The sequence below is a fragment of the Periplaneta americana genome, chromosome 9 (assembly GCF_040183065.1).
Source record: "Periplaneta americana isolate PAMFEO1 chromosome 9, P.americana_PAMFEO1_priV1, whole genome shotgun sequence".
Classification (NCBI taxonomy): domain Eukaryota; kingdom Metazoa; phylum Arthropoda; class Insecta; order Blattodea; family Blattidae; genus Periplaneta; species Periplaneta americana.
The window spans coordinates 72166414-72188592 of NC_091125.1; the positions used below are offsets into that span (position 1 = coordinate 72166414).

Genomic DNA, 22179 nt, shown 5'->3' on the forward strand with positions numbered 1-22179 from the left:
TAGTGACCTTCAAGTAACAGAACACTTTTACTAAACTGAAGCACCTTGTGAGAATTTTTTGACCAAGAAAGTCTTAAGATTGTTCCTTGCTCATTTGTTTGATAATTTTATGTAACATTCACTCCGTATCTCTTAGTCCAAAAGTATGTAACCTAATACTCTTAAAAATTATTAATATCAACATCAGAATTTATAATGCACATAAATAGCCATGAAAAAATTCTATCATCATCATCATCATCATCATCATCATCATCATCATCGTCTCTAGATTGGGTTATTTTACGATGCTGTATCAACATCTCAGGTTATTTAGCGTCTGAATGAAATGAAGGTGATAATGCTGGTGAAATGAGTCCGGGGTCCAGCACCGAAAGTTACCCAGCATTTGCTCGTATTGGGTTGAGAGAAAACCCCGGAAAAAATCTCAACCAGGTAACGACCGGGATTCGAACCCGGGCCACCTGGTTTCGCGGCCAGACGCGCTGACCATTACTCCACAGGGGTGGACTCTTATCTAGATCCTTTTAGTCTATTCTATTGTGCGTTACCAATTAAGAATGTGGCATTGGTCTTCACCAGAGTTCTTTCAAAACCTGTTGCAATGTCACCTAGATATGAGGATGAAGAACATTCCCTTTTCCAAGAATCTTTTTACCTCTGCCCTTCATTCCCTACACATAGGTGACATTGCAACAGTGTCCGAAAAAACTCCGATAAAGACCAATGCCAAATTCTTAACTAGATATGCACAATAGTATAGCACAGAGTTCTACTAAAGTAATAATAATACAAATAACAATAATAACAAAAACAATAATAATAATACTTTTTTGAGAGAGACTCAATGTTACTAACATAATATAATATATAATTATAATATAATATTTCATATTATGATATATTATCTTCATTATACAATAAAATATTGCATTAAAGTTTATTTTATATAGCTTGGGCATTGTTTTGTAGCTTAGTGATCACTTATACACATACAAACCAGGAAAAGACACTGGAGATATTATTAAAAAAATGGTTGAGAGTAACTCAAAGACGAGAATAAAGATTAACACACTGATTAAATGAAGCTCTTCGAAATTGCAAGCTCATTCTACTGTTATCAAGTGCAAAACTTTATATACAAAATCACAATATTCCCCAATTTATTTCGAACAACCTTGCCGAAGTTAATTGTTTTGTACTAAGAAGGTATTTTCTTTGTGGGTAAAAAATCACGGTAATGAATCAACCATAACAATACACTACATTGTCATTTGTATTGAAATATTTCTGAAATTAGCCATATCTAATTCTATGATACAGGAAGCAGCAGAAAAAATACATGAAATAGTATAATCACAATACCAACCTCTCATCTCTTCCTCATTGTCAGCTACAACACAAGTTAGCACATTAACATAATGACCACCAAAGAAATAGAACAGAATTTGTTAAAACTCATAGAACACTTCAGTTTTTATATAAATTAATTCATTGCCAGAATCTTATATCAACTTTTCAAATTTGATATTCTATAAAATAAATTCAGAGTATCAGCTTTCCATATCAAATACTTGGTTCTAATCTCACTGAATTCAGGAATATATGTGGTAGAAAAGTTGTTGATCGATGTTTTCTCACATTACTGACGTCTTTCTTTTATTATTCTACAATTTCGTCTTTCATTATCATCTATTAAAAAAAACAGATTAGCAAAGTCATGTGCCTACTGTGATACTATGTCCACAGATCTCATAATCGACTGCAGATACAATACACATTCATAAAATGAACTTGTGGACTTTATTCAACGAACACAGGAATAAATGAATAAATAAGCAGCCTTATTGTCTCAGTTGGCAGAGCACTAGGTTATGATAATGCATATCTGGGTTTAAATCCTTGTGAAGGCAGAGTCATATCTGTGATGGACAAAGTCTAGGTTTCTTAGGATTTTTCTTGGGGTTCTCCTGTTTTCAACCATCATTCTTCATTTCATTATTCATCGTAATCACCATTGTTTCAATATTATCTACCCAAAATGGTGCAGCTGGATGTAGTATTTTAACTGGTGCACAGATGGCACCACTCTGCAGAGGGGTAGTATGATCTTGGAGGGTTGAAGATGCTCTAGTGGAACTTCACTGGACCTTGAGCCTACAAGACTGAATCGACAGATAACACCACATATCTGAGTCATGATATCTACAAGAAAGTGGCAATTTGGACCGAAACAACTAATCTCACAAAAAGGAGGGGGGGAGTGAATACATAATACAGTAAAACTATTGTATATGTTTCACACATACATTTTCCACACTTATACTTTTTTTTCCCGAAGTCCTGGAAAAATTCCAATACTTTTTATGTCTATTTATTTTGGTTAAATGTTTTTTTACACTTATACGATCGTATTTTAAACTTCAAAAGATACGAAACGTCATTTATATGTTTTAAATCAATTTTTCTCGAAATTAGGTTTGCCTTAAAAATTTAAGAATGCGAAAATACAGTATGTGTTCATTGTTAAGTGTTAAGATGTAACCCACTTTGAAATTCGTAGCTGCCCATTCTTTCCTCCATCTATCGTGTGTCCTTTAACAATGATGCTGTTACTGCTTTAGAAACAGTGAAACATTTTGTAACACATCATGATGTAACTAAATGACTTATGGAACAATTACTACAATTTGAGCAAACACTCCGAAATAACTGCCTTTTTTGTAAAACAATGACATGTTATTAAATTAAGCTCACACTAGAAGAATAAGGTAAGCCAATGTCGTAAAATTTTCTGTATTGGAATTTGAAATGTAATACCTATATCAGCTAGCTTTGGCTCTAAGCTGCTAAGATTTTCCACAAATAATTAGTCTTACATTTTTCAAAGGATATTTGTTATAATTTTGAGTACTGTATTATAGACTCGAAGATGGCTTTACTGTAAAGTTCTAAATTTCTCTTGTGAAAGTTTTATTAGAGAGAGAGAATCTGGAAAGGGATAGCTGACCTATAACAAGGGGTACTGTTTGGTTACAGCCAAGTAATTAATTTCATTGTGTATATATAGACTACAAACAAAAATAATATTTATACATAGTTAAGTCTTTCTTTTCTTGCCCCCCACCCCCTTTGGTTTTAGCAGCTATTCCTATAACCGAAATATGTATTTATTCATTAACTTGTTCTTTCCATATAGTCTTCAAATGTTATTAAAAATCAGTTATACATTTTTTACTGTATATATAATCTCTCTTAATTCGCGTGCAAGCACACACACAAGTTTTTACTGCTATTACAATTACTCAATATTAAATATTTCTATGAGTGTGAATGGACACTAACATCCATTGATACAACAATTTTTCATTTCTTACTTTCACAAGGGAACTGAAGGCCAGGAATGGAGAAATGAAAGGTAAATGGGGTAGAAAAAAAAAACACACATACTCTCTCCCTCTCTATTCAAAATTTCATTTCTCCTGAACTCGTTTTTGTGGATCCTCAAATTCCTTCCACAGTATGTATTCCTTCCACATGTATAAGAGAAACATGCACTTGTTTGAGAAAATTCAAAAGAGGTGTTATTAAAAAATGAGAAATGTTAGATTTTGGAAAATTTGAACAAATATCATGTCATAATTGTGCTGCACACCACGAGCTTTAAAATGACACCAGGATCAGCTCTACTGTATAGCTATTATACTTTCGAGTTACAGTTTTTTCCCCACGAAGTATGTATGAAATTGATTATTTTTTCATATTTTGGAAAACAAAAACAAGTTCTGAAACTTTTACTTTTTGTTTACACCATGGGCACATGCAATTAATAAAAAAACACGAATATCTGAGACTGAGGTCTAAACCTGTGGTTGATTTGACATGGAATGACTGTTCTCCAAATGTCTTGTTTGAACTTACAGCTATCATAATATATTCTCCTAAATATTTAGTTCAACATGTCACATCAGAACAAGAAAACTACTTCAGCATACCGGAGTCAGGATCCCGGGCAACACCTAGAGTTTTCACTTGATACAATTCCACTGGACTGACACTATCTGCCAGTCGGCCCTCGAACACCAGGTATCTGCAACAGAGCATCACCTTCTGAGTACTCTTACTGCAATAGACTCTCTTCAGAACCCACTCTTCTAATACCCACGAAATATGTTAAAAAAAATTGGACTGTGGTAAGCTGTTGGGCAAATGGCAAGTTATACAACATTCCATGTTAAAGCCTCAAATTCTTCTTCTTACTTCTTAATACGTGTTTCTGGCTATGCCAACTACACGAATCTGTGGTGTCACAACACTCACAGAACCACAAAACCATGGTGAGATATTAATTGATACTACGTGAATTTCACTTAGTCCCTACATTACTGCTTGATTATCACTGGTATTAGTCAAAATGTGGATATCTGTGTTAGATACATGCATTACTGGAGCAGATTTTCTGAAGGCCTGCTGTTCCCTTCCCATTATGATATGAGTATAAGGTTTTTGGATAATTATACTATCCCATAAATGTAGAGATATTCGAAGTTTTTGAGCTACATATGAACTTCAACTAATAAGGGGGGCAAAGTATCTGTTGGACCCATTACCAAGAGCTACTCTCCAGGACAGCCAATTGACTATCTATTGGATCTGTCACCAAGAGTAGCTCTCCAGAACTGATAGTTCTACAGGATTTATGTGCATTTCGACTCCTTTCAAGTACATTAGAACCTTGCTAATTTGAGCCACATACATCACGCACATACTTGTTGCTGTAATGTGGATCCCCTCCACCAGGTCAAAGTTTGTCACTTCAACAGGAGGTACCCTGTTGCTCAAGCGATGGTGCGACTCTGCAGTGCAAAGATGATGTAGCATCCCAAAGCAGAAGTTGGTTAAGAACTTCTTCAAAAAATAACCCCAATACTACTGTTTGTTTTTAGCTAAAAATAATCGATCTGTCATAACACTAAAAATTACAATGAAATACCCTTAGCTTTAGTTGTTATTGGTTTTATTTTGTGTCTTACGATTTTTTCCTAGTCCAAGTCATTCCAAATTGATGTATCCTCACTCCCCATTACCTCGAATTACCGATTCTACTGTAACTCGATGAGAGATGCAGTTGCATTCTGAACATGCACTATCTTATTGGATAAATCTCTTCATACAAGTTCATGGTACTGACCTATGGTCCTGGGAGAGTTTGCACACAAGATAGTTGACAGAGTCTGAACAAGATGAGAGTCTCTGGTCCAGAAGGAAAGTGGCACCTGTTGGAGGAAAAAAAAAAACCCTGTCATTTATACTTTTAAAGAGCATTTAATTCTTAAAAATAAGCTAGTTATTGAATGCTTCACTACAGTATTTACACGTATGCACACACGCATGTACATCTTTCTCTCTCTTCTTTTCTCTTAACTTTTAATGGCTCAAGATCCACTTAATCTTTTATCAAATTAGTACTAGCATTTAGTATCAACACAACAAAGTTTCTCTTATATTTATTTCAGAAGTTTATAAAAATATGTTGCTTTTAGTCTCAGAAACAGCATGGATATGGATGTTCTTTTCAAAGTGTTAGCTCAGCGTCTCTATATGTTTTTGTAAGATTATGATATGTAATATAACATTTCTTGTGCTTGTTAAGTCACCCTTACTGAAATTATTATCAGATAAGTTGGTTTAACCAGCTGCCCCTTATAAATCTAAACAATAATATTAATCTGTTAAGACGGAAATAACATGATTGTCTACATTCCTCTGCTTGTCTGTTACACTGTATGGTAACAGCTCACTTCGCCCCATAAGAATAAGGCCCTTCTAAAAATATATTCTTTCATATGATGTAGTTATGAGGTCATGCCAAGTGATCAGGTATAGTAGAATGTGCAATTAATGCTTAAAACCAAAACACAGCAATATGAAACTGTCAAAAAATGTCGAGCTAGAGGTGGCATGCACGTTACAGATGCTTCATATGAGACCTGCACACATTGTTGTCATGGCTAAGCAGGTACTAATCCTACTAGTGTTTTTTTTTTCGTATACAGAACTTCAATTTACGAATGTAGGTCAGTTCTTGTTGCATTCGACCAGTAATACAACATTATGTTGTGCATGTGTGCAGCATGCAATCTGCCACTATACGGTCTCAACACAGTCCTTGTACATTCACTTGCTATGTACTCCATGGACATGTATGTTGGTACTCGTATGTTACTTATTTACGAAGAATCAAGAGCAAATACATTGCAGGTGTAATGGGAAATGATGCAGCGATTGCATTGAAAAGCCTATTTTCGGACGAATCAAGATTCCATAACAATGTCGCAGTGAATTGCCATAATATCCACTATAGGAGTGTAGATAATCCTTACTGGGTAAGATTGGCAGCATTTCAAGAATGATGGAGAGTGAACGTATGGTATGAATCTTGAGTGAACACATAATTGGACCGCATTTCGTTGTGGACCACATAACACGAGAATGTTACCTTCATATTCTACACAATTAACTCCCACATTTGGTAGCAGATGTGCCACTACGAGACGATGAGGCTTCAACACAAATAGAGCTCCACTGCACAGAATGTTGGCCGTCTGCAACCATCTAAATGATACACATCCTGGTAAATGGATAGTAAGGGGAGGACCTATCTCCTGGCCTGCCAGATCACCCAATATAATGTCATTACACTACATTACTTTAAATTGGTTATTTAACAACAATTTATCAACTACTAGGTTATTTAGCATTGATGGAACTGGTGACAAGGTGATATTTGACGAGATGGGGCCGAGAATTCCGCATGAACTACCTGAAATTCGCCTTACAATCGAGGAAAAACTCGGAAAAACCAAACCAGGTATCAGACCAAGCACAAAACAAACCCATGCCAGAGTGCAACTCCTGAATAGGCAAATGCATACCACCTGACCTATCATCATCTCTGTGGTGCTATGACCATTTAAGTTTAACTTTGACCTCCTTAAGAACTGCTGACCAATCCTCTCTTTCCAAACTCCTCTCCTCCACCACGTAATCTATGCTGGTGGTTACCAGACTTCTTCCTGTGAGGCCATTTAAAAGAAATAGTCTATGTACAGGGGCCAAAAACTCTTGTGGACCTTCGACAACTCCTCATGTCATCACCAAGACCTGCAGATCAAGTAAAAAGTTCCAAATGACGTAGCATTCCAATATTAGTTCACATCTTGCAACAAGCAAGTGGCTGCATCCTTTGGCATTAAGACAAACATATCTGATGCAAAATATGTTGAGTTCCGAAGGTAATATTTTCTTTTGTTATCTTTATGAGACAATGGTTGCCACCAATGGCACCTCGTGGTATAAGTATAGTCAATTTAAAGACAGAAAAAAAATGACGTGACACACATTTATGACACTTGCTTCAATGTGAGTATAACTGTGCAATCCTTCCAGCTGTCAAACAAAATGATAACTTTGTTACTGAACTTCAAAATCATTTCAATAAGTTCCTTCTTCACACTTTATTCTGTTAAGGCTGTCATGCTTTCTTCTTCCAGGCAGCTCCTTAAAACTATCTCAACTGTCTTCAGCAGTGTTGAATTCAGACTTTTCTCTCAGGAGAGATGTATACTTTAGAGGAGGAGGTGGAATTGACAGAAACAATAATAAATCGATCAATTGAAGAAATAGAGCTTCCATTTGTTTTAAATACCAGTACCACTAAATGTTAATACAGTGAATGCCACTTATTATAATCACTTCGGAATGCTGCTAATCTGATAACATTAACTGATTGATAACAATGACCGAAAAAGTTTGTCTATACTGCAATACTATATAAAACTGCAAGGCAATGCTAACTACAAACATTTCAAAAAATAGTCTTTCCCCACTACAATTTCTCTTCAGTTTTGAGTTTTCGTTTTCCTGGCCGTGCTCAGGATATTGTCTCGGTGTTTTAACAGTTTGCATAAAAGGGGCTGTGAGTTTGTAACTGTACTGCTATATTGTATTGACTAATTTTCTATAATTTGTAATAATGTTCAATTATAACTGACAATTTATCTTTAATGTTTAAGTCTTTACGTTTATTTTGCACATCTGTCATGGTTTCACTGCAATTATATGACCATCACAAATCAAAAGCAGAAATTAATCTCTTGATATCTTTGGTTTTACTGTTAGCACACAATTAAAAAAAATAAATAAATAAATAAAAAAAAACAAAAAGCTTATCATAGCTCCAGTGAAGCTTTTTAGGGTGTTGTAAGGAGGAGGTGAATGCCACTTCATTGTATTTTAATCACCTCTATCTTCACCTTTTTCTTGAAAGTTGTGCAAACCAGACAATGTGCGTTTTGTTCCCTGAAAGGGAAAATTACTTTCTGCAACTGGCAACTGTCTTTGACAGAGTGTAACATTGATCAGAGGCAGGTGTTATATTATTTCCAATATGTATTTAGGGACCAAATCCAGAAATTAAAAAAAAAAAAAAAAAAAAGACATAAACATAAACAATGTTGGTTATTTGACAACCGTCAAGCAACCAACATTGAGTGCACACTAACTCTGTGTGACTTAAATTGTGGTTCTCTGTTAACGAACAGTGATATGTGTTATGCAAATCAAGCTTTCAGCTACAACTCCCTGTAAAGTTGATTTGAATAATTTCGAGGTTCGATACTTGGCCCCGGAACAATTTTTCCCTCGAAATTATTCAAATCAACTTTACAGGGAGTTATACCTGAAAGCTTGATTTGCATACTACACATCACTGTTCGTTAACAGAGAACCACAATTTAAGTCACACAGAGTTAGTGTGCACTCAATGTTGGTTGCTTGACGGTTGTCAGCCCAATTTGAGGTCTGTGGATATAGAGGAAAAATTGGATCAGAGTCTGGTAGAGTTCCTGGGTAGCTCAATTGGTAGAGCTTTGGTACATTTAACCAAAGTTCCCGGGTTCAATACCCGCCCCCGGAACAATTTTTCCCTCGAAATTATTCATCACATTAATTGTTTGTGATTAGAAATTAAAATTATATCTGTACAGAGGGTAGCTGAAGTTGGTGTGTTTACGGAAATATTATATTTGGCACATATTAGTGATAGTGTCTGATCATGGGGATCATATTGCACTGTGTTTTACCCTTCTCTGGTGTATATTTCCGTCAATATTACATGTTAAAGGTTAGGTTAAATGAGGGAATAGCTAATAGATGTGAGGCCAAAGAATGTGATAAAGTTAAATGAGGAGATAGCTAGGCGAGATGAAGCCGAGGTATGTGGAAAGGTTAGAGTGGGTTAGATGAGGGGATAGTGAAGCTATGAGAGACCAAGGAATGTTTTTTTACGACACTTTATCAACTTCAATGGTTATCTAGCGTCTGAATGAGATGAAGATAATAATGCCAGTGAAATTAGTCCAAGATCCAGCACCCCAAATTACCCAGCATTTGGTCTTAATGGGCTGAGAGAAAACCTCGGAGAAAACCTCAACCAGGTAACTTGTCCCAACAAGAATTTGAACCCAGGCCCACTAGTTTCATAGTCAGACATGTTAAATGTTACTCCACTGTGGTCGACTCAGGAATGTGACAAGGTTAGAGTGGGTTAGATAAGGGGATAGCAAAGTGACAGGAGACTGAGGGCTGTGACAAGATTAGAATAGGTTAGTTGAGAGGATAGCTAAGTGATGTGAGGCCGAGAAATGGAACAAGGTTAGAGTGGGTTAGATGAGAAGATAGCTGATAGCTGAGTGACAGGAGACAGAGGACTGTGGCAAAGAGTGGATTAGATCAGGGGATAGCTAAGTGACAGGCTACAGAAGACACAGACAAAATTAGAGTTATTATTATTGCTTTGCAGTCAATTTTAGTAGTTTGTACGTATTTGCCAAGTCAAATCAAGGAGTTCTAAATAAATTTCGTCGAGAAAAACACTGTCAGCTAAAGTAAATAATTACCAATAATACGAGTATCTGTAATATGAAATATGACACAGACTAGAGAGAAGAAAAGAATAAGAGAGAAAATGGGACAATGGGAGACGAAAAAAGAGAAGCGGGATGGTTCGTATACAGCAATCTGTTAACAAAGTATCTAAATTTTTGCCCTGTAAGTGCTATATACAGTCAAACCTCCGTATGACGATATTTTCGGGCCTTAGCAGGTTGTATTGTTACATCAAGGTTATTGTTATACTGAGGGTCTGTGAGATTTATCACATAGGATAACAAGTGCCAGTAGAGTACTAATTAACCTACACAATAACATAAAAGGAAATAAATGTAATAAATGACATATTTATGTACTTAGATACCGTAATATAGTACAGTATTACTGCATACATCTCTATTTTTGAAAGAAATCTGAAAAGTTTCTTTGCTTTTTGTTCCTGATAGCCTCTTTAATAAACAGTGACCTTAAAGATTCCAAAGCAATTAGTTGTTCCTTCATAACACATTGAAGAGAACTTGCAATACACTGAATTTGTTGTATGTGTCCAAGCAGTTCTAGTAAGATACTTTTTTGGTTTCTACATCACTATCATCACAATCATCATCTATAAAATCTTCATCTTCGCTGCCTTTTATCTTCCCATCCTTCAATTCTGAAATCATACTGTCGCTGACTCAGGAGAAGACGAGCGCGGAGTGAGGAGAAAGGGTAGTGAACAGATAACGTTATGACAACAGTGCAATACTTGTACTACTAGTAAGCGGAAATAATGTTTCCGTTTACTAATAGTATAAGCACTGCATGTGTTGTCGTAACATTATCAATTATCCACCCTTTCTCTATGCTCATCTTCTCCTGAGTCAACGGCTATAGTTTCATCACTGCATTCCGAAAAATACTGATACATCATCATCTACTGACATATAAAATATTTCATTATAGCACTGTCCACATCATCTGAAACTGCCGTCTTCAATCGTTTTTGTGCTGAATGAAATATGCCGCTCGTAACACTTTCCTAAATTCCTTTCCTTGTTTTTAAGAAAAGTAACAAATGTAGTCTAGATTGTAAAATTCTATATTTTTGTGAACCGCTGTCTGTTTCATTCCTTCATTAAATGCAGCCAATTTAGTTTCCAAACTTATTGATTTCCGTTTAGCAGAAGCCATCGCCATGCCTACTTATTCCCACCTCGTCACCTGTACGCTGGAAAATAACTAGGAAGACTGGGTACACGTCCATCCCTTCGTAGAAATATCATTCTCAGATCAAGAACCTGTTACCGTATGCAAGACCAAGCTGTCAATTTACGAAAAACCTTGAAGTTAAAAATACATATTGTTGTAACAGGGTGTTTCTAAAATTGCTTCATCACTATAGTGAGGGATATTTAACGTCATTTATATAGGAAATTTGCCAGGACCATAGAAAAATATCGTTTAATGCGGGTTTATCATTATAACGATCTTCGTTGTACGGAGGTTTGACTGTATTAACTATCACATGTGCAAAATGATGACTCAAGTCATTCTTATTCTAGACTTTTACCCAATTCTGGATAGTTGATCCACTTTTTATTTTGTTAATATACTAGAGCCAACTGCACTACTATTTCTGGAACAGCTATAGTGATCCACAGTAATGTATACTTAAACAATTTTAACACAACTATGGCTAGCGGAGTCAAGAATTATCTAGATTGCACGAAATTGTGTAATAATACCTAGGTAGACTACTTAATTAGTTTATTTTAGTTTGTTTGTTTTTATATACCGCTGGTGGGGGGTGAAGCATTCAATTTTTTTTCTGTACATAGTCTCCCCCATACTGTGCAACATAATCTCGATTATTACTGATTTTTGCACTGTGTCATAGATGCAGAAACATCCAAGGTTTCGGAACTACGTATTACCTTCATCATCAGAAAAGGAAAAGGAAGGAGAACCTATCTATTAGATCTGTTATCAAGAGCTATTCTCTATAATTGCGGATGTGCTCCCTTTCCCTTTCCTTATCGTAAAGCCGATACCTAGTTCTGGAATATTAGTTTTTTTTTTTTGCATATATGACACGGTACAAACCCAATAAAACAAATGGGTAACAATGTCACATACACGTTCTATTTACCATTTGTTAGGGTTTTCAGCTGCCGATCAAAGAAATCACTTTCTTTATTTGTAACCAAAGCGCAATTGTTGCAAACTCGAACTGGATCAACGAAGCACATTCGAGGAAGTCCCACTTTAGTATCACAACATGAACCGCAGTATATGCGTCCACAGCGACGACAGTGGTGCTGTAAAAATTCAAATTCATGTACATGGTTGACATCTCTTAACATTCGTGTTATTAAGATCAATACCGATGGTGAAAAAAAAATCAAACTTAATTTGTATAAACTACTTTCCGAAAAATTGGAGCAATACAGTAGCCTATTCCATAGATGTTCAACGTCTATATAGGCCTATTTATTTTGATACATTATACAGTGTGTGCAATTTTACCAAAAAAAACTGCTAAAAGCATGCAATTTTATTGCACAAAACCCTATGGTCTACCCAAGGCAAAGGTTTAAAAACGAGATACATTTATGACCAATTGCTACTGAACATATCGGCATGAAAGAAACTCTCTTACTCATAACTTAATAATGTATATTGATAAAATTAATCATTTCTTACCCTCCTTGTTAAGAAGTCAAATTTAGCGTTACATTCAGTGCAGTTCGTACTCTGAAAAATAATTCAACAGGTTAAACCATGAAGGTTAGGAATGAAAATAACTACATTAAAAAACAAAATATTAATATGAAATTTATATAAAGCCTACCTCACTGTCAGGAATCCATTGTGGTTCACAAAGAATAAAAGGACTTCTGTATTTATCATTTGTGACTACAATTCTTAATCCTGACTTAGATTTAATTAACTTCTTCGGACACGCAGCTTCCATTTTTTTCCTACTAGTACATACAGTATGCTCAACACTTCAGCCAACTCCAACAACAAGAACAATTATGAATAATTTAAGTACGTAAAAAGTTGTGTATATGTATCAATGTTATAATTCTCACTTCATTCAATATTTTATATATAATGCACTTTTTTTATCGGAGAAGACTATTAAAGCCTGTGTACTAGTTTACACTAAATGACATATTGAATATATGGTTGGATGTACTGAGTGGTGCCATCGCACCTAGTTCGAGATCGCATTTGTAGTCTACATATAGAATTATAGAGTGCAGTAGGGTAGTGAAAATTGAAATCGGGAAGGTGACTTTGGTAAATAAACATTTAATAAGTTCATGTAGGAAAATGGACTTATTATTTATAAATCACCGTAGTCATTAGCGTACTGTAGTTATAAATGTATCATATATATGCAGTGCTCTAACTCTGGTTTTTGGTCATTCCAGACGAAAACATGGCGTCCATAGTGAAGGTGATGAATAGTTCTCATCTTATGAATTTCAAGAGAGCAGTAGTGCACCAATTTATTAGGAATCACTGGAACAAGGATTGGAAACCAGGTCCTTATCCTAAGACTCCTGAAGAGAGAGCCGCCGCTGCCAGGAAGTACAATCTAAGTCCCGAAGAATATGAACCTTATCCCGACGATGGTCTGGGGCATGGAGACTACCCCAAGCTGCCAGATATGTCGGTAGAATCACGGGACCCGTTTTACCCATGGGATTTCCCAGAACACAAGAGAAACTTTGGGGAACCAATACATGTTGATGTTGATATGTATGGAGAAGACCGCTTTGATGTAAGCTCGAAGCCTCGATATACTCTCAGACAACAGTTGCTTGCCTTCCTTGGGGTTATGGGTGCTTCTGCTGCATTATACTATTGGTTGGAAGATAAAAGGATGTTTCGACCAGCGTTACCAAAACAGTACCCATATAAAGGAGAAACGTGTTACACCTTTGAACCTTCTTCGTAACTATGTTTACTACAATGTACACAGAGTAGATACAATGTTAAGCTTTGAAGAGAAGTGTTAAAATGTGTGACAAAATATAGTAGTATAACATGAAGAATGTACAGACTTAATAAAGTTGACCCACAAATATTTATTATCTTTCTTACACATTACTTTTTGATTTATATGTGTTCAGGGGACAGTTGGAATTTCAAAGCAGGTCTGTCTGTACTGATTATAGTAGGACCAGTCTTTCTTCTGTTACCTGTCTTTATTGAGGCCAGAGTGTGTGTAAATAAACGATAAATGTAATGGTATTTATACTTAGCACCAGGCTATGCAATGTAGGTACAAAATAAAGGTATTGGTATGGAATATTGAAATACTAGACCAAAATAATTTCTTTTTGGATTAAGAGTAGGCTTAATACTTAATCGATGTTCAGAAATAGTGGAATATAATAACATTAAAACTGGTCGATACTCATCAATATTCATTTTAGATATAACATGTATTTAGGATTGATGAAGTTCTTATAAACACTAAAGTAGAAGTGCCAGTCTTTAACAGTTTAGTAATATTTCTGTACCAAACATACAAATAAAATACTGACAATATTATTTATTAGTATTACACACCAATTGCTTACAGGTTTTGTAATCTGGAACTTTACTCTGACAAGTAAACCTTCAGGCGGGGTAAGAAACAAAAGAAATGCCTTTATTACCGTTCGATTAAGCATTAAGGTGGATGAGACAGAACATTCTGGAGCTACAGCTTCTCCATTATGGCAATTGTCTTCCGACTTGTGTGGAACCAAGTGTTATCATGTTGGTCACATTTTTCTGCTGACGAACTCTAACACGTGCATGCAATTTCTTCAGATCTGCATATAGTGTGCTGAGTTGACAGTTTTGTATAGTCCAGATATTCAACCAGCATCACACCATCAGTCCCAAAGATGGTGACTATGACTGCCAACTGAAGGCAGTGCAATTTCTTCAGATCTGCATTTAGTGTGCTGAGTTGACAGTTTTGTATAGTCCAGATATTCAACCAGCATCACACCATCAGTCCCAAAGATGGTGACTATGACTGCCAGCTGAAGGCTGTGTCTTGACTTCTTGGGATGAGGGGACGTCAGATGCCTGTACGCCATGTACATGCCTTTGGTGTCTGAGAGCAGCTCACACAAAGAATTTCAAAAGGGTGGAGAAAAACCTGTGACTGTACAAAGCAAAAGGCACTACAGGTGGGCGAAAAACTCATAGTGCCATAAAGAGATGCACTGCAAGGCAGCGCACACAATGGGTTTCATAAAGGTGGGAGAAACTAGTGGCTGAACAAAGCAAGAGAGGCATTCCAAGCAGGCAATTAGGAATGTGTCATTACATTACCGAAATTGAATTACAAACTTATTGATATTTGGTAATGCCTGAAATAACTGCAATAACATCCATCAGTGGATGTAAACTCACTTTCATATAGTCTAGTGATAAACTGCTTGTTAAGTCTTACATTTAACCACAATATACATTATACCTTAAAAAAAAATAAGTGGCAAGTTATCCAAATTAGAAGTCATGAAGATTCACAAGGTACATTTGCAAGCAAAATGATATTGTTGCTTAAAGATTCAGTTATATGTACTTGCCACCTACTCATTTTCGTTAGAAGATGAGTGCCCAGGACCATAGTGTAGTTAGAAGGATTAGATTAATGGAGAAAATTCATGACCTTGCTGAATCTAAGGTTTGAGGGTTCAAATCCAGCAGAGGATGACGACTTCCAGAAGTGAAGTAAAGCTATGGGTTCTATGCTCTTAATTTACAGCATGTAAATATCCTAACAAATTCATCAGCGAAATTACAGTGGCGGTTTTTCAATTATTTATGTACTGTTCCTAACTTTTGAGTCCTGAGGTTTCTGGCATTTGGCAATAAATGTAGGGACGAAGTGAAAATTCGTGTAGTAATATAAATACTGTGGTTTTGCGGTCCAGTGAGTATCTAGACATCACAGATTTGTGTGGCCGGCTTAGACCAGAAAGATGTATTAAGTAAATTTTGGATTCTTGTATCCTCTTCATGTGAAGAAACCAGCACAACTATGATCAAGAACCACTTGCCAACATGTCACTGTTCCACTAAATAAGGGGGAAAATATTCATTTGTGTGTGTAATGCTTATAATGATATTTCGTTATTTTCAATATATTTGCTCTTATTGATTGATTTCAATCAAAATTACAGATATGCTGAGCATTGTATTCAGAATACTCGAAAATATATGTTACACCAGTGGTTGGCATTTCGTGACTTGCAAATCAACCTCTTAATACACAAGCAGGGTGGAGGGGTAAAGCATGATCTCCTTCCCCTTAGCAATCATTTGTTTATTCAACGTTAAGCAGTCTGGGTATCCTTCCCCTTTCCTATGTATTGCAGGCTGCATTTTATATGACATAATCTTTGCCAACCACCAAGTTACACCTATAGTAAAAATATGTCCACTTTTTCCACTAGAAATGGACCCTAGGAACTTGAGTTTGTAATTTCACATGTTGTTATTGTTTTCTAATGCCAGGCATTTGACAATGAAGTCATTTGACCTCTTGCACTCCAATATTTTTCAAAGATATTATCATGACCAGCCACTGAAGCACAGATTTTGAGATGTTCCGAATCCATTTCTTGGTTTGAATTGCACAATGGACAGTTAGGGGACTGAAATATTCCAATTCTATGCAGGTGTTTGGCCAAACAATCATGGCCTGTTGCCAATCTAAATGCAGCTACAGACGATTTTCGTGGTAAATCGGGAATTAACTGTGGATTTTGATGCAGAGAGTTCCATTTTTTCCCTTGGGATTGTGTTATTAAATTTTGTTTGTTGAAGTCTAAGTATGTAGATTTAATAAATCTTTTCACAGAGTAATACGTAGATTTAGTAACAGGTCTGTAAGTAGCAGTGCTGCCCTTCTTTGCTAAAGCATCCGCATTTCTCATTTCCCAGGATTCCACAATGGGATGGTATCCATTGGAATACAATTCTTTTATTGAGTGATATTAATTGAGAGAGCATTTTAGTTATTTCTGCTGTTTGAGATGAAGGTGTGTGTTTAGAGACTATTGATAGAATAGCTGCTTTGGGGTCTGACAATATAACTGCATTCCTAAATTTATTGATGTGGCATAGAAGATTCCTGAGACTTTCCCTTATTGCAATGATTTCACCATCAAAACTTGTTCCATATTCAAGAGATCTATAAAGTGAGAAGAGACAGCACGTAACACCTGCACCGGCACCTTGTTCTCTGGAGATCAAGGATCCTTCGGTGTATAAATGAAGCCAGTTTTGTGGAGGGTACCTAATATTAATTGTCTTTAAAGACAATTGTTTCAGTATTTCAGTGTTTACTTCTGATTTCAGTATTTCTTCTGTTAAATTTAGATTATATTCTATATTTAATAGAGTTAAAGGGTTTGGTTTAATTTGTAAGTTTTCTTTTAAATTCGGGATATTGATTTTCTGTTTTAATTCTTGAACAATGGATATGAAACTTTTTTGAGTTTTCAATCTACAGAGAGGACTGTATGAATGCCAATTGTTTCCTGGTAATCTGATAAGTTTTTCATATTGAATCAGTGCTTTTTCTTCTATTGTCATTTTGATGCTGTTAATGTTAGTGAGGAATCTCTTAGAATCTATTGGAGTTGTTTTGATTCCACCAGTAATGAGTCTGAGAGCTTGGTTTTGAACATATTCTATGTCGTTTATGAAAGGTGAAGTAATCAAAATTTCTCCACAGTATGTCAGCACTGGCTGTATAAACATTTTGTATGTAGTGTTCAAAGTATTCCTAGAGCATCCCCATTTCTTTCCTGCTAGTCTTTTTAGAAGAGAGAATCTTTTACGAGCTTTTTCAGAAATGTATTTCAAATGGTTGCTCCATGTTAACTTACTATCGAAAATAACTCCAAGATATTTGGATTCATAAGTCCTAGGAAGGTGTTGGTCATTTCACATGTTACTACTACTCTTCAGTGCCATTATTTAAATATTAATTCACTGAAAACATGCAAACAATTCACCAAAAATATAAAAATCTTATCTCATGATCTATCTACTCCAAAATAAAATTTTGATTCTATCATATGTCTACAACATTGAATTTATGTGCTGTTATTGCGAATTATTAATAAACAGCCTCATTTGCATGAACTTCTGTGAATGAGGAATGTATATACAGGCATGACAGTAAGTCATTTAGACAATAAAGATTCACAATATGCAATATACCTCTGACTCAGGTTCTGGCTGATATGTACATCCATTATTATCAGAAGGACATCTCACGTGACGATGTGTGTCCGAGGAAGAACAACTGTTTGTATACATCTGAAGTCTGATTAGTGTAATATGTAACTCAGGCATAGCAAAAGTCACAAATTCATGACTCAATATAAATATTACCTGCTACACACAAAGAGACGACTGAGGGGTGGGGAGCATTGGATGCAGTAAGCTAGACAGCAGAGGCAGTTTGCGATCGTCACTACCTTCCGTGTTCATAACAAAGAAATAAGAGAAAGAAGGAATGAATATCTTTTTAGGATTACATTATTTTCATCTGCATTCTTTTATTTTTTGATTACAATATTTCCATTCAGTAAGACCTCAAAATTAGGGGTTGCCACTGCCAATTGTACACGAAGGCTGACATCTGTTAAGCATGTCCTTTTTCATTTTAATATTTTTTAATTTTGAAAAAAATTGCTCACAAATACAGTGTATGTAGAACCGAACCGACTGTGGCAGCAAATGATCTAAGATGCAGATATTTAGAGGAGTCAATATTTTTAAATACATCTAAACCAAAACAATTCTTATGCTTGCTTTTCACAAAGGTGTCATTTTGAAGATCAGCAACCTCAAATTGTAAGTTTGGTCGTACCTTCAGGATGGGTATGATAAAAGGATTTGCAAATAGATCATTTTCCACTTGTTTGAAATCAAAACTTTCTATCTCTAAATTCTAAAAATAAGGTTTCCAGAATATCGCAGTATTTATCTATTCTTGAATCAGAAACATTTGAAAGTGACTTCAGACAAGAAAAATGATGAAACTCATTTTCTTTCAATTGCACTTTCCAAACATATATCATGGAAAAAGATTTTACTGCATCGTACATGTCAATTATGTTCTGGCCATATCCTTGAAGTCTGCAGTTCAGTTGTTCAGAAATATGTTATGAATGCCAAATCACTATTCAGATACTACTGGATAACAGAATGAGCCACTGCTGACAGTACAGATAACGCTAGAGGAAGGGGTTCAGCATGGAGGGGAGTGTTATCACGTGGAACTTACGTCGTTCAAGCGATGTTTCACGAAACACAATTTTTCAGTGCCTGATGTAGGTAATCAGCAATGTATATAATGGAGGGAAACAGCAACTGGTCACCCTTCCCCAGTATCTCCTGGCCTAGTTGCCTCATAAGTCGTGTCTTGTATCACTTGTAAGGTTCAGACAGCTGACTAAACAACAATATATGATAGAGGACTCAGCTCAGCAGCCCTGTGAAGAATGCAGGATATTTCAACTATTACCCACTCCATAGCTTCTTGAAACCACGTCTCTGTGCAACTGCTAACATCCACAGTAGAACCTACATAAAAACACTGACTCACCACTAGATTACAGAAGTCTTACAAGTCCGAGTTAGGTTCATCTTCTGTCACCATGTCAAAAGATATGGGGAAATAATTGCAGTCACTGCCATTTTGTCTACTGCTGTCTTCTCCAACATGTATGACTAAACTATATTAAAGCCGGCGTAAGGTTGATCCTGATGTAAACAAAAGAAACTGTGTTCATCTGCAGACATAGATGGTGATTGGTGCTTATTCGACACTACTTGCAAGCGCCACATGATAAAATATAGGGACAATCACACTACAATTGTGCCGAAAACATCAGCCATATATATCTCGGATTGCAGCAAGTTCCCATTCTCAGGATGTGTAATGTGTTGCGCAACAGATATTCCTCTGAGGTGACATCCGCTGACGATTATAATTAAATTAATTATATCTACGATCCTTTCGAAGTTTTCGAATAACTATTTGTATTCAACTTCACATCGTAAATCACTTACATGTAAACAAAAACGAAAAATACACTTAAAAGTTTTTTTCTATTTCGGGACTAAATTTCAAAGCACATTGCTACAGATTCGTTCCGAGGAATCAGTATGCCAGTGATATACGAGTAGCAACACGTGCATATGTTTACAACAGGATCAACCTAAGGCTAACAATAGTATAATTATGCAATATGTAGGGAAAAAATACAGCCTTTTCCAGTTTAAAATTTTTTTGACATGAGTACTTATATCCCGTCCTTCTGAATGGTTTCCCTCCCATAAAGAAAGACCCACAATACAATATAAAACAATTCAAGCCACATCTGTGTCTCAGCACTAGGCTGCATTGGTTCGATGCTCAGCCTGGTCGTGATGGAATTGTGCTGGACACAACAGACACTAGAGAATTTTTCTCGAGGTTCTCCTGTTTAACTCTTTCATTCCACAAACACGCTCCATTTTCCATTTCTCCTTCATTTCATCTATCTTCTTCGATTATTAAAAATAGGCTGAGATGAAGTCTTGGGGGATAGTATGGATCTTCTTACTGATACAGAATTTAAGGATTTTGGACTCTGGCTCCTAGGATTTATCATGTACTCATCTGGGGATGGAACATGACTCTGTGTGGTCGAGACAGGATGACCTACCTGTCAACATTGGATTTACAATTGTCACCCAGACTACCAGTCGGACTGGAACAATAATCGCATATAGGCCGCACAATGGGTCAATGTGAGCCTAAGGACATGAATTCATCTTGGATCCGTCCCTCAAAATGCATGTCAACCAACACAATTCAAGTTTCTCACAATTTATAAGACATATTTCCTTTCTGACATCACACAGCGAATTGAAATCTTGTTACTGACAGCATCTGTGGTCCTTTTAGGGCTAAACTACACTGCATGAAACAAAACAGTGTCGAGTGATTGTAACTGATTCAGATGGTTTGCTATAACCAACTAGCCCTTGATGAGAAGGTTACAGCCTGACATATGAATATACTACCGTGCGTTTTTTTTTAAAGCAAGACGTAAAGTGCTGCAGCAAGACCATTCTTTTATTACATTTGCTTCACCATCGCTGCAGCAGCGCTGTAGCAAGCGTGCAGCAAATCAAGACTTCGCTTTACGAGTTTGCTGCACGATCCATCATGGCGGAATGTTGTTTTGGTCTTTTGCAACGTTTATTATTGTCAAAATCGTCTAGTAATAATAATTCCATGTCATTATCATGGAAGTCGAAACTATTTAACATGTTCGGTTCTTTTAGGGTTCAATTTATTACGGCAGAAATAGAAGCCAATATTAATTGTCCGCCATTTTGCAGTCATTTGACCTACTTACGTTTTTTTTTCGACACTCACTTTGCTGCAGCAAAGGCATGAAGCGCTTTAAAAAAAAAACAACGCACGGCTAAGTGTATGAAATGTTTTGTTTCTTCCAAGCAGGGAGACACAACTGGGTGTTGTTTCATATCTACTTGTTTGCAGTAGTCAAAATCCAGAAACATCTTTCCAGGTGACTGTGTGATTTCCTTGATACAGTGTATGTTGGAGATGTTTGAAATAGCTCCGTAAAAAATAAAATAAATAAATAAACAAGGAATTCAAAAGTTGAGAAAAATGGGTATTCTATATTAATTTATCATCAGTTATCAATTCCTTATTAACATTCTTACTACCAGATACATATATTTTACAGTTGATTTATTATTTTAGGTACAATGTAATTTTGATCGAAACCTGAAATAACAATTTACAGACTTAAAAATACAGTAGACTAATGAAATACAATATTATATTAATGTATAAACAAAAGTTATTGTTGTCCGCTAAATACTGTAAAAAACTGAGCTTTTTTTTTACCTAAAGCAAGATAAACTAATTTTTAGATGAAATGCGAAGCTGAGAAGCTCCTTGTGTAAATAGAAAAACATTCACGGCAGCTATTTACAATTATAACTTGAAGGATCACAGAAACTATGTGTCTGGTAATGAATGGTTTGTTGCAGTGTGTACTGAAGATGTTTGAAACAGCAAAAAACATTTTGTTTCGAGCAGCCAGAAACAGTTTGCTGCAGTGCAGGCCTAGCTTTAATCTGTTTACTTCCAGAAACATGCCTGGCTGGAGTGCTAGTTAATAT

General features: G+C 35.9%; 1 protein-coding gene and 1 long non-coding RNA gene across 3 annotated transcripts in view; one reads left to right on the top strand and one right to left on the bottom strand.

Moving 5' to 3' along the window:
* LOC138706081 (zinc finger FYVE domain-containing protein 21-like) overlaps positions 1–13078 on the bottom strand; it is a 40010-nt gene extending 26932 nt beyond the window's left edge. The window contains exons 1-6 of one of the 2 annotated variants that reach the window (XM_069835017.1): positions 12785–13078; positions 12637–12687; positions 12083–12251; positions 5192–5276; positions 3996–4090; positions 1370–1393 (exon numbers count right to left, since the gene is read on the bottom strand). In XM_069835017.1, the coding sequence (XP_069691118.1) occupies positions 1370–1393; positions 3996–4090; positions 5192–5276; positions 12083–12251; positions 12637–12687; positions 12785–12907 (547 nt within the window). In that variant the 5' untranslated portion in view covers positions 12908–13078. The remainder of the gene's footprint in view (positions 1–1369; positions 1394–3995; positions 4091–5191; positions 5277–12082; positions 12252–12636; positions 12688–12784) is intronic. The other variant, XM_069835018.1, reaches the window with a different exon arrangement.
* Positions 13079–13132: 54 nt separating this feature from the next.
* On the top strand, positions 13133–14036 carry LOC138706082 (uncharacterized). Its single transcript, XR_011333894.1, has 2 exons — positions 13133–13239; positions 13374–14036. It is a non-coding gene; the product is annotated as an uncharacterized lncRNA (long non-coding RNA).
* The last annotated feature ends 8143 nt before the right edge of the window (positions 14037–22179 follow it).